This window comes from Pteropus vampyrus, unplaced genomic scaffold (assembly GCF_000151845.1).
Source record: "Pteropus vampyrus isolate Shadow unplaced genomic scaffold, Pvam_2.0 Scaffold68, whole genome shotgun sequence".
In the NCBI taxonomy this organism is placed as follows: Eukaryota; Metazoa; Chordata; class Mammalia; order Chiroptera; family Pteropodidae; genus Pteropus; species Pteropus vampyrus.
Window position 1 is genome coordinate 95,758 of NW_011888849.1, and position 12,638 is coordinate 108,395.

General features: G+C 32.8%; 1 protein-coding gene across 6 annotated transcripts in view; it reads right to left on the reverse strand.

Annotated features, from left to right (window-relative positions):
- TBC1D12 (TBC1 domain family member 12) overlaps window positions 1-12,638 on the reverse strand; it is a 74,960-nt gene that overhangs the window by 18,609 nt on the left and 43,713 nt on the right. For 5 of the 6 annotated variants that reach the window (XM_011361539.2, XM_011361538.2, XM_023531427.1 and 2 more), the window contains 3 exons: window positions 8,237-8,352; window positions 3,125-3,207; window positions 1,165-1,282 (listed from right to left, as the gene is read on the reverse strand). In XM_011361539.2, the coding sequence (XP_011359841.2) occupies window positions 1,165-1,282; window positions 3,125-3,207; window positions 8,237-8,352 (317 nt within the window). Of the gene's footprint in view, window positions 1-1,164; window positions 1,283-3,124; window positions 3,208-8,236; window positions 8,355-10,105; window positions 10,112-12,638 lie in introns of all 6 variants that reach the window. The other variant, XM_023531428.1, reaches the window with a different exon arrangement.

The following is a 12,638-nucleotide window of genomic DNA, read 5'->3' on the forward strand; positions in this document are numbered from 1 at the left end:
TAAATGATTTAAAAAAACGTAGAGATTTAAGTATGTGATGCATTCTTTCCATTAGGTTCATGCTTGTAGGCAAAAAAAAAAAAAAAAAAAAAAAAAAGCCAAAAAAGTATAGTTCTAAAGAGAGACAACAGTAATTTAAAAAGAACTGCCTTCTATATAGCTGCTATTTACACTGATAAAATGAGAGGTTCAGAAATATGTGAACAATTATAAAACAGGATAAAAGAAACATAACAATTTGTTCTCAATTTAATACCAGAAAGAAAATCACAAAGTATTTACTATGGGTAAGGCCCTAGTCTTTGAAAGGCAGTGTAGTCTGCTGAAAGTGTTGGCTTTAGAGTCAGATTGACCTGAGTTCAAATCTCATTTAACCATTCACTAATTGTAGAACCTTGGGCAAATTACTTAACCTCTCTGACCTTGAGATTCCCTGTAAGATAAGTGGGAGTAAATTTACGGTTTTAAGAGTCAAATGCAATTACTTATGTAAAGAGCCTAATATATCCGTCACACTGTCTAATATTCAGCAAATTCCCAATGCACATCCTATACTGGCATTGCAGAAGACATCTCCTACCCTCCAGTCTAGAGGGAAGATAAGGCATATATAAAAATATCAAAAAATAAAAGGTAAAGCAAAAGTATATTAGTTTCAAAGTACAATGATACATTACAGAAAATAAACATTATATATATACACATACCATATTCTCTTGACTAGGAGAGAACCATATTAAAAATCACTTTTATATTCACATTTAATAAATGCATCTTACAATGAATATACATATTTAACAATTTCTTTGCAAAAACCTGCTATTACATCAATAGTGCATCTTGCAATAAACGGTATGTTAGAATTTTTAAAATATGGCAACTTAGGAAAAATTAAAAGTTTCATGAATCAACTAGCATTTCAGATGGGATGCAAAGAATAGGTAAGATTCTAACAGGCATAGAGGATGATCAATAAAGGAAGTAGGTATTAGGGACTGGGAATTTATAAAAGTAAAAGAAATAAGCATGAAATTTTTCAGACATTGGTTAACAGTATAATTTAGCCAAAGCATAAGCCACATGGTAGAAGTAATAAAAATAGAGAATTGGAAATATCAGATCTTTGGAGACAGACTGAAATTCAGGAAAAGTCTGCTTACTTACATTATTTCCCAATTGGGCAGTATTTCATTGATCCAAACTACCATTGCATTTGCAATATTTTCTTCCTGTTTAAATCGTTCTTTCATTATTTTTTTCCTTTTATGTGCTTCTTTAATTTCTGTTTTAAACAAGTAAGAATTATTTCAATGCGAAAGAGCTAGATCAAAACCCCCTTTTCATTCTACCAAAGTCTACAAAAGAGGCTTTCTCAAAAAGAATATTTTGATAACAGGAAGGAAGGAGAAAAGGAAGGGGAGGAAGGGAAAAGGCGGGCAGAGGAAAAGAGGGAAAAAGAGAAAGAAAATGAACTTGATTAATTTTAAAATAACATATTCTATAAAATGGAACAAAGACCAGAAAAATCATTTAAATGATTACTGTATCACAGATTCTATTTATACTTAATCAATGAACCAAAAATTGTCATAAATTAACTATGTAAAAAATAAACTGTGAACAACTAACCAATACCCTTTTTTTCATACAAGAGGCTTATAAACTTCCTCACATAAAACCACATTAAAAACTGATTTGCCAACAGCACTATTACAGTGAACCCTTTTTAGTATGATGTTTCATTTTACTAATCAGACTGAAATTCTAAAATCCCCCTAACACACATACATGCACACAACATCTCTCTGAAAATCAGAAATCACCATTTCGTAAGAAGAGATGCCTCAAAAATAGAGAAGTGTTATATATGGTTATATATAATTTTAGAACCAGTGGGGACTTCAGAGATCAGCTAGCCAAAGTGTTCTCTAATTGTGTCTCACATATGCCTCAAAAACCGTCTTAAGGGGCACTTTCTAAAGTAGGCAGCTCTACTTTCTAAAATTTGTTTTATGTAAAATTTCTTTGGAGAGGGTTCCATTGCTTTAAAAAAAAAAAAAAAAGTGATGTTGGGGGTGCTTAAAAGCCTGGATCTAGTTGACCTGCCCCTAACACTTTACAGATGAAAACTAAGTCTATTTAGAGTGTCACATCTAGGTAGTGTCAAATAGAATTAAAGCTATAAACTTCTGATTTCCCAATTCAATGATATTTCTATATGGTTTTTTTCCCTACTTATCAATAACTATCTTAAATATTAAATAGTAAAGTCAATGTTGAGAGTCAATTAAAATTTGTTGGGTATGTTAGAAATATTTCAAGTTCTATACGGTAAAATAAACTCAACCAATGTTTAAATAATTAGGCCTTTTAGAAAGATAACTGGCCTTATAGGTTTACTATAACATTAAAGAATTAACTTCAGTTCCAAAATAGTGCCACAAAATAGAACTATATACTATTATAATATTCCATTCACTTAAGTCAAGGGAAAAAAATCTGTTACTAAAAAAGCACATGTCTAAAAGCATAATATTTCCTAAAACTACATCCTGAACTAACAGTATTTAGTAAATAAATACTGTTAAATTATCTTTATGTTTTATTTTTTGGTTGGAGAAGAAAATGAATAAATAAATGTGTGAATTTACACACATGAGAGTATACATATATGTGCCTGTTAAAATAACACAACTGGGACGCTAGAGAATCCATCAAGTCACAAAAGCACATTTTGATTTCAAATCACATTCCCTCAGCTATAAAGGAAGTTACCTTAAATTATAAGAAATCAAAAGCCTAAAAACTTTATAAAAGTGATTTTAATTAATAAATTTATGAATATCTTCATTTATAAGTTAAGATAAAAGTAGTTCAAGGTTTATGACTGAAATTACAAGGTCCCTCATAGATAGTCTGCTGCCTTTCTCCTCCAGTTAGTTTTGTAAAAGTACCTGGAGAAAAACTATGATCCTAGTATGATATTTCATTTCTCTTTAAGAACAAATGTAGTTATAAAAAATAAGAGATCAGCATCATCCTAAAGACAGACTTCAATTTTCATCATCCACCTTCCTGTTGAAATCAGTAAATTAAATTTACCAATTAGAGTTAAATTTTATACCTCGTTTTTTAGCCTCAGCCACCATCTCATCATATTCTTGTCGGTGCCTTAAAGCTTCTTCCACAGATTTGGCAGGAAGATTTCTGGAAAAAAAATTTTAAGTCAATTTTTAAGACCAATCTTTAAATGTATTAACTTCTTCCTTTTTATAGCCACATACAAAGAATTTCTAATCCAACCTCATTTAATACATTAAGAAAATAAAAGTTAAAAAGATCTCAGCATTTTAGAAAAGAATCAGAATCCAGGTTTCTAATATTTGTTGTATGTATTATGTATATTTATATATATTTATATGCCATATCTATATGTATATATTATTTCAAATGTCAGATTTCAGCCAATATTTCTAAGTTATTTGTTAAACCCACTTATTACAGTTTTTTTTAAGTCAACTTTTTGGAGGTATAATTTACATTCATATGAAACATATTTTAAGAGTTCAATGTGACAAGTTTGAACAATTGTATATACCTGGGCAACTAACACAACAATCAAGATATAGAATATTCCCATCATTCCACAAAGTTTCCTTGTGACCCTCTGCACTCAATACTTACCCACCTCCTACCTTAGGCAATCACATCTCTGATTTCTATCACTATATATTAGTTGGTTGCCTTTTAAAGTTTCGTACAGATACTTTTGTGTTTGGCTTCTTTTGCTCAGCAAATTTCTAAAATTCATCCATGCTGTTCTGTGTATTACTAATGTATTCCTTTTAATTGGTGAGTAGTGTTCGATTTATCCGTACGGATGAACATTTAAACTGTTTCCAGTTCAGGGCCACTACGAATAAAGCTACTATAAGTATTTATTTCAAGTCTTGTATGGGCATCTGCTTTCATTTCTCTTTGGGTAAATGCCTAGGAGTAGAATTTTTGGGTCATATGGTATATGCAGGTATACTTTTCTAACAATCTGCTTTATACTTTTACAGTTTTAAAATAACATTCTGAATAAAAATTTGATAATCAGTTATTCACTTGTATATACTTGTATAAAATCAATGGCTTCACAGAGTCAGTGATTTAAACATATGACTATACAAAATGAAATACATTTAAGTATTACCACATATCAAATATATCATCATAATAATGTCCAGTTTGGGGAGTCAATTTTTAAAATTATTTTCAACAAGCTAGGGTGAGGAAAGGTATGTGACAAACTTTTAAATTACACATTGTACCTCTTCCTCTCTTCTCAAGTTAGGTTCCTGAGGTATGTTGTAGTAGGAATAATGGTTAGAGGAATAATGCTTCAGACTATAATGGAGTAAGAGGGGCCAGGTTTACCCTCTCACCTTAATTAGAAAAATGAACACACTATATTAAACCACAGTGTTTAGACACTGGATAACAGGCAGCACCAGACAGTGATCATTAAGAAAGGAAACAAGGTAATCTGACAAGGACCTGAGTTTACAGCCTGGAGTTTCCAAGTCTCAGTGCTAGAAGGGAGTATCTAAAGAGTCCACCACCAGCCTGGCAGTGTTAAGGAAACAGTTTGGAGTTGGAGAGTTCAAGGCAGTGAGACTTTGCAGATCAGAGCACCAAAGAGAAGAAGCGACAGAGTTCTTTCAAGCAGCAGTCCCCAACCTTTTTGGTACCAGGGACCTGTGATCCTATGAGAATCTAATGCCTGATGATCTGAGGTGGAGCTGAGACAGTAATGCTAGCACTGGAGAGTGGCTGCAAATACAGACAAAGCTTCACTCGGTTGCCTACCACTCACCTCCTGCTGTGCAGCCCAGCTCCTAACAGGCCACAAACCGGTGGCCTTGGGCCTGGGGACCCCTGCTTTCAAGTCTTTGGCTGAGTACTGATTAATGCATGCATGTGATTAAACTATAGTAGCTAGGGAAACACCAGAAAGGAATAAGCAGAACATGCTCAAAGATCACACTGGAGCAGCCTGGGTGGACAGACCTACTTATAGACAGGATATCAGGGTATTAAGATATTGCTTATCAGTCATAAGGATAAATTAGCCCTAAACTAAAAGCTGTCCTGGAACCACTCTAACAATGATTAGATCAAAAGAACAAACCATTTCCAAATAATTGCATACCAGATTAAAGCCTAAAAATATTTAAAGGAATATCAAAAAGTCTAGCACCTAACTATGTAAATTCATAATATTTGGTATCCATAAAAATTACCAGGGATGCAAAGAAGCAGAAAAATACATTATGGTAGCAACTAGTCTAGCACATATGGCTATCTTAATTTAATAATTAAAATTAAATAAAATTAAAAAGTCATTCCCTAGGGCACACTAGCCACATTTCAAGTGCTTACTAGTTACATGTGGCTAGTGGCTACTGTATTGGACAGCACAAAAGGACATTTCCATTATTGCAGAAAGTTTTAATGCTGGTCTAGACCATGTGGGAAGGATTATGGGGATGTACAGAGAAAGGATCTGTTTAGATCTACAAGTTCTACCTTCTCAATAAATAGAAGACCAGAACCCCCAAACTGTGTCCTTAATTAAATCTATCCACAGGTGGTTTTTAAAAAATAGTCCTATAAGCCTAAATACTTTAAAAAATCTAAAAGGCTCATATCAACATGATCAGCTAGTATGAATGCTCTTATCTTCCTATCCAAGGCTGTCTTTATATTGAAATGGATTAAGATAGGCACAGGGAGAGAAATAATCAACAAATGATGAAATTATAGAAATGTCTATATTTGAAATCCTCTGAACTTCAAATGATTAAATGCTATAATTACATCATACGTGAAGAAGTTTTGACTATAAAAACCTATGTCGTCAATGATTTTGGACGCTTTTGCAAATTAGAGGCTAAGAGAGGAAAAGTAGCACCAATTCACAAAGTCCCGTTGCAATGGGAAACGCCTCCTCTCCTCATACTATCAACTTTGACCTAGAAGAGGACATTTCCAACATTAATTTCATGCTGAGGAAAAACTCCCTCTTTCTCCACCTTCTCACTAACGCCACCTCATAGTTGAAGTAGTGGTGTTACTAGAACATGGCTGCATGCAGAAACAAAAGAAACCTAGATTATACAAATCTCTGCTCCAGCTTCTCAAACCTGTGAAGAGGTAGATGTTAGCTGGCCCAAATCTGCTACAAGAGTGTTCTGGAGGAGATAAGTAGAAAGTGCCATTTAACACTCAGGTTGTATCCAGGTATTCTCATCTGGTTTTATCCTCAATAAAACTTAAGTTTTCATTCTCATCTGTTCTCTATATCTGTTTCAATTGCTGAAGTAGGAGGGCTGAGTGATTTGGTACTCCATGGAGATTCCAACACCATGGGAAGCCTTTGTTTGTTGGTTTGTCTTAGTTACATAAATGTAAATCATATAAATCACTTCCCCAAAAAAGACCCCCTCAAATTTAAAAGGTGGACAAATTTTTAAATTAAATTGCATCATCTTAGAGCTGCATGAACTGTACCTATCAAGTTGAATCTGTGTCACATACATGCAAACTTGCACAGAAACAGCATGAAAGCTACAGTATTTATTATAATTAATAAATTAATTTCAGAAAGTCAATAGTACAGTAAAAAAAGAAAGTATTTTTTTCAATTGTTTACACATTTTTGGTACAATGAGATCTTAAAATGTTATTGTGCCTGGTATATTTTTTCAAGTAACAATTTCACAGAACTACATGTATGAATTACAAGAAAAATTTAAGAGAAGCAGATATCGTTGAAGGTTGAAGATGAAGACTTGCCTAGATAGAAATGAGAAAGTCTAATCCTTTAAGGATTAGGTAGGTGAACAGTATAAATAATAAGATAATTGCATTCCCAGTGAAGGTAATAATATGAGCAAAGGCATGAAGGTGGGACTTAGATAGGTTTGATTATAAAATCGAGGATGGTGGAAAGAAAAATGTGTCCCAAACACTGTCTAGAATAGAACTTTTTGCATATTGTTTTTATAAACTCCTTCTGGGAAGAAATTAACATTTCTGGTAAGCCATTTCAGATGAATTTTAACAAGTTTAAGAAAACTCTTCAGGAACTTAATTATCTACCTATTAAGCTGTCAGTCAGTCAAGAGTCTAAAAGTCTTCAACCAGGTATTCTTTTTTTGCTCATCTAACCACTCTTTGAATCAGCCTGGTTCATTCTCCTCCCTGCCAACAAGACTGAAATAAAACTTTGACATGTCCTCATAACTAAATTTCTGAAGAGCTGGGGTTTTTTTGTTTTTTTGTTTTTACCAATGGAAAAATGAATATGAACATATCCACCAAATCCTAAAAAAGAAATACCAGGATCACAATTCTTCAGCATGAAGAAATGTAACAATAATTTAAAAATAATGTGCTTATGTTCAACTTTCTTCTCTCACAATGTCTAAAAAATATTCAACCTCCAGATCCTTTTATTATGCTTCTCAGGATAATGGGTAGAAAAAGCTACAGATCAGGAAAATGACTAAAAAAAAAGGTTAGGAATTTTTATACTGGAAGGAAAAAGAAGTCAGGAAGAAGAAAAAAATACATCCAGAGACCCCAAGAAGGGAAAAAGGAGTTAAGAACCAAACGGTCTTGCTTTAAGGAAGGTATGCTTTTTCTGATAACAAACCAGAATCAATATTTTGAAGAATAGCAACTCTGTGGAAACCTGAGATGGGAAGGGCAGAAATGGAAATGGAAGAATTTAAGATGGTTTGCTGGGTATTAAAACTATATTCTTAATAACAGTAAACCAACTAGTTGACAGTCAATAGTTAATATTTCAATTTCCAATTTCAAAAACTGTCTAAAAAACAAGGACAAATACATCTTATGTACATATTAAATGTCAAGAAAAGAAAAATAATTGCCCTATCAGATTAATATAAGGCAGAAGAAGGTTGAAATAGGAACAAATACAAAGAACCAAGATTTTACATCTCACACACTGGCTCACAGAGACTTCTGAAAAATATGTCTACAGCTTGAACATCAATAATATATTCCTTCCCATTAGTTTTAGGATGCACACCTGTGATTAAAAAAATTTTTTTAAATAAAACCACTCTGTATCTAATTTCTTGATATTTTTGTGTGAAATAGTAAGCAAAATTAAATTTAAACGATAAACTTTGTGCTTGATGTTCACTAGAATACTTACGATGGTCGATCCTCAAGAATCAGGGCAGTGGTAGAAAGCGGCTCAAATTCAAAATTCTTACGTCTTGAAGACTGAGGTGGTGGTTTACAGGTCCTCCCTGTTCGTGCTTCATATTCCTAGAAAAGATAAAAATATACTTTATGCAGAGACTTTTCTAATTTTCAGTTTGTATTATTAAATCTGTATTATTAAAGATATTATGCTACGAAAGGGGCACATTCAATTCATACATTAACCTGGTAAAAATATCAGACCAAAAAAAGTAATTTCTTTTCACTGAAGCAAACTAAATTATGAATTTATATTACACTTAAAGTGTCAAGCTGTGTCAAGAGAGGGGAAGACAGAAATGCACTAGATTAATAAGGTGAGGTTTCACAGACATGTTCTTGACTACCTTCTATCGTACCAGCTATCCAAGTCCAACTCTGAATAATCTAAAAGTAGATAAGCCTGTTTCCTAAACATTCAGCTGGATCAATGATGGATATGTTGATGCAAAATAATCCCGTTGTATGTTTTGAAGATTTCTTTCAAGGGTGACACTGAACCCTTGAATCAAAATCTGGTTTTGACTTCCAACCTACTTTGAATCTAACTACTATAAGTCTACCAACTTACTCTGAATTTAACCAATTCACTAATATATCTTATTCAGTAATATGGCCAAAGACTGTTAAATATTTCACCAGAATTAAGAAACTGATACTACAGTGTCTCCCCTTATCTGTGGTGTTGCTTTCTGTGGTTTCAGTTACCCGAGGTCAACCACAGATCAAAAATATTAAATAGAAAATTCCAGAAATAAACAATTTGTAAGTTTTAAATTGTACACAGTTGAGTAGCATGATGAAATCTCGTGCCATCTCAGTGGGACATGAATCATCCCTTTTAGTCTCTCAGTAGTCCTGTAGGTTATCAGATTATAGTCTCTTACTAGTCTTCTATGTTATCATATTGATGTGTTTGTGTTCAAGTAACCTTTTTCATTGGAAAGTCAATAGTAGCCTAAAGCTATGTCACACTGCCTACATCAATCACTTTACTTCATCTCATCACATAGGCATTGTATTATCTCACATCATCACGAGAAGGATGAACATAGTACAGTAAGATATTTTGAGAGAGAGCATATTCACATAACTTTTATTACAGTATATTGTTATAATTGTTCTGTTTTATTAATGTTGTTAACCTCTTACTGTGCCTAGTTTATAAATTAAACTTTATCACAAGTATGTATGTATAAGAAAAAACATACTATACATAGGGTTCTGTACTATCCATGGTTTCAAGCACCATTGGATATATCGCCCATGAAAAAGAAGGTAATTACAATATGCTATTTTTCTAATTCATCTGAACTGATAACCTTATTAAAATAAATGAAGTTAATTTGACATGATATTTTCTTGGTGGACACATTTAAATTTCTACATTTGAGCATTTTTTTCACAAATGTTCACAAACTTCTACTAAAATTCTAGAAATTTGCCAAAGATTATTAACAAGTCTACTGGCTTATAATCTCCAGAACGCAAGTTTTCCCTTTCTAAAATAATCAAGCTAGTGTTTGCTCATTGCCAGGTAACATATTTTTCATAAAATTCACAAAGATTACTCAATGATTTCATAAGCAGATCTGCAATCCCACTGGGAGCTAGAGAAGACATTAATTTAAATGAAGAAAATTCAGTGCAGTTCAGGTAGTCAAATGTTTCACTTTTAGCTGCTTTCTTATCATGGCCTATTATTCTTTTAATATTATTATCTGCTTTTCCAACTCAAAGACTATTTTTTTCCTACTAAGTCAGACAGTTGCAAAATATGAACTGATGGCTTCGCCCTTCTTAAAAATTTGATGATCATGTTGAAGCTTAATCTTATTTGAGATATTACTTTAAAAATTAATTTATGTTGTCTTAAGCATTTTCTATAAATTTCAGCTTACTTTATGGTTCCTGCTGTTTATCAAGGTTTATACTACCATTGTCATTAGTTCTGCATCTCCCCTTTCATTTACATCTCTGTAATCTAAGAGTTCCTTGTTTGCATAACTGCACTGGATTTTTAGACTTCTTTCTCAAATTATATAGAACAGTGTATGATCATTTTTAATTCCCATCTCAAAGAACTGTACAGCCTTTCGGAATCAAAAACCATGGGGTCACTCATTTCTTTTTCTCTTTCGCAATTTTCTTTCCTAATAACTAGGACATATATGTAATTATGATCGATGTTTCTTTTCTTCATTACGACTCAAGTGCAACAAATCTCCCTTTCTAGTAATGTTTTTCTAATTAAAACTCATAGATGACATATGAAGTTTGCTATCATTTAAATGGCACCATATTCCTACAATGTGACCTGGGCTACAATGTGCCAGACAGAATACAATGAGTACTAAACAATAAAGCATTTTCCATGCAAATAAATGCCAGTGCATGAACAGCAAAATAAAACGTCTAAATCAATATACTAATAACTAATTACTAATTACTGACACAACATACCATATGCACTGTTTTAAACACTTAACACATTTAATCATTGAAACAACCTTGTGAGGCACCTAACTCACAATAAAAGAAACTGAGGCACAAAGATCATTTGTCAAAGGTCATAAATGGGAGGCAGTGTAGCTCTAGAGACTGACCTTTATACATCTACATATTAGCTTACTATGGTAACAGTCAAGTAGCTATCTATGAGAAAAATAGATAGATTTAAAAGAATGAGATAGATAAAATCATTGAGTGAGAGGCTAGGTAGATCAGGCTGATAGTACCTCAATCACTGATCCACACATGAAAGACCACCAGATAGTATATGTTTCCAGTTATGTTGCAATATAATGTACATACACCATTCTTAAAATATTCTTGCCAAAAGAAAAATCAAACTTAAATATGATTAAGCCTCTAGAACTGTTTTCTCCAATATGGTAGTGAAAAGAAATGATAAGCAAATAAGTCATATATATTTAAATATATACAGAAAAGTATCTAGGAATCAGAACTATTAAATTCTCCTCTGAAGGGCTGGAGTAGAAATGAGCATTTGTTTTGCTTAAAATTATTCAATACTGTTTGACTTTTCTTACAAGAAATAAAAGTAGTTTGCTTGTAAGTGAGATTATGCATAGTCATGGTGGATAACTGACAAAGGTTTTACTGAAGAGGTGGAATCAAAATTGGGGCAAGAATGATGGGTATTAATTACACAGGCAAAAGGACTAGAAAGAACAAGGCAGGGGAAGAAAGAAAGGCATGGATCAGGGAAAAACATTAATCTCACTGAATATGAAGAAGGGTGAAATAAAGTTTAAAAGATGTAGGCTAAATTATGGGGCCTTCATTGGCAAAAATATTTGGAATTCACGATAAACAAAATGGAGAGCCACTGAAAGTTTGAGTAAAGCCTAACTTTGATGAATGTAGTCTTTCATTAAAAATTAACTGAAAAAGTATACATTTAATATAAAAGGCAACAAAAAAAATGAGGTGCCTAAATATCATTTATTTAACTTACAAATTAGCTTTATACACAATTGTCACATGAGAAAAAAACTGTATTCCAGCATTTCCCATCACAGATCCTTAGCAGAAAAATGCTTTTAAGTGTCTAGAGGGGAATATTTTAGAAAACTCAAAAATGTAGTATCAATCCATCCTTATCTAAAAAAGTACAGATTTATATATCATGAATAACTCAAAAATTTGCTGAATAATTAAAGATCTATTCTGATGTGATTAAAATTGCAAATTAAATTAGAAATAGTAAAGTATTATATATCAGTACTTTCAAAATTGACCACAAGGTGATATCCTATTTATTAGTTAGGATGCTTATAAAACAAAAAAAAAACACCTCGAACCAGTTTAGGCAAATTTATCAGATCACAAGACTGAATATTCCATACACACAGCTAATTTTGGACTCTTGCTTGACCAAAAGGTTCATAACATCAGTCGCAGACTCCACTTCTCTATCACTCTCTCAGCTATGCCCTCCTCCATGTGTAAGCTTTACCTGGAGGCTAGCTTGCTGCTCAGAGAAATGACTGCAGAAATGCCAGCTGCTCTTCCAGTAACCCCCACAAAAGAGAAACAAAGCATCCTGCCAGGAAGTTCCGAATAAATATCCCATTCTACAAACAATCACAATGACCTGAGAAATAAGCTTTACAGATGACTTAAAATCAATCAGAGCCTATCTCTGCAGCTGAGGCAAATCACATGACTCTTATCTCTTGAGTTGAGGAGAGTATAAAGAGGTAATAGTGCTCAAGTTATTGAGAAGTAGTTAAAATACATAAGACTTCATTTAAAAATATAACCAAACAATATCTCATGGGTGAAATTCCTGAAGTCACTTTCACTTTAAATCTATATGTATCATG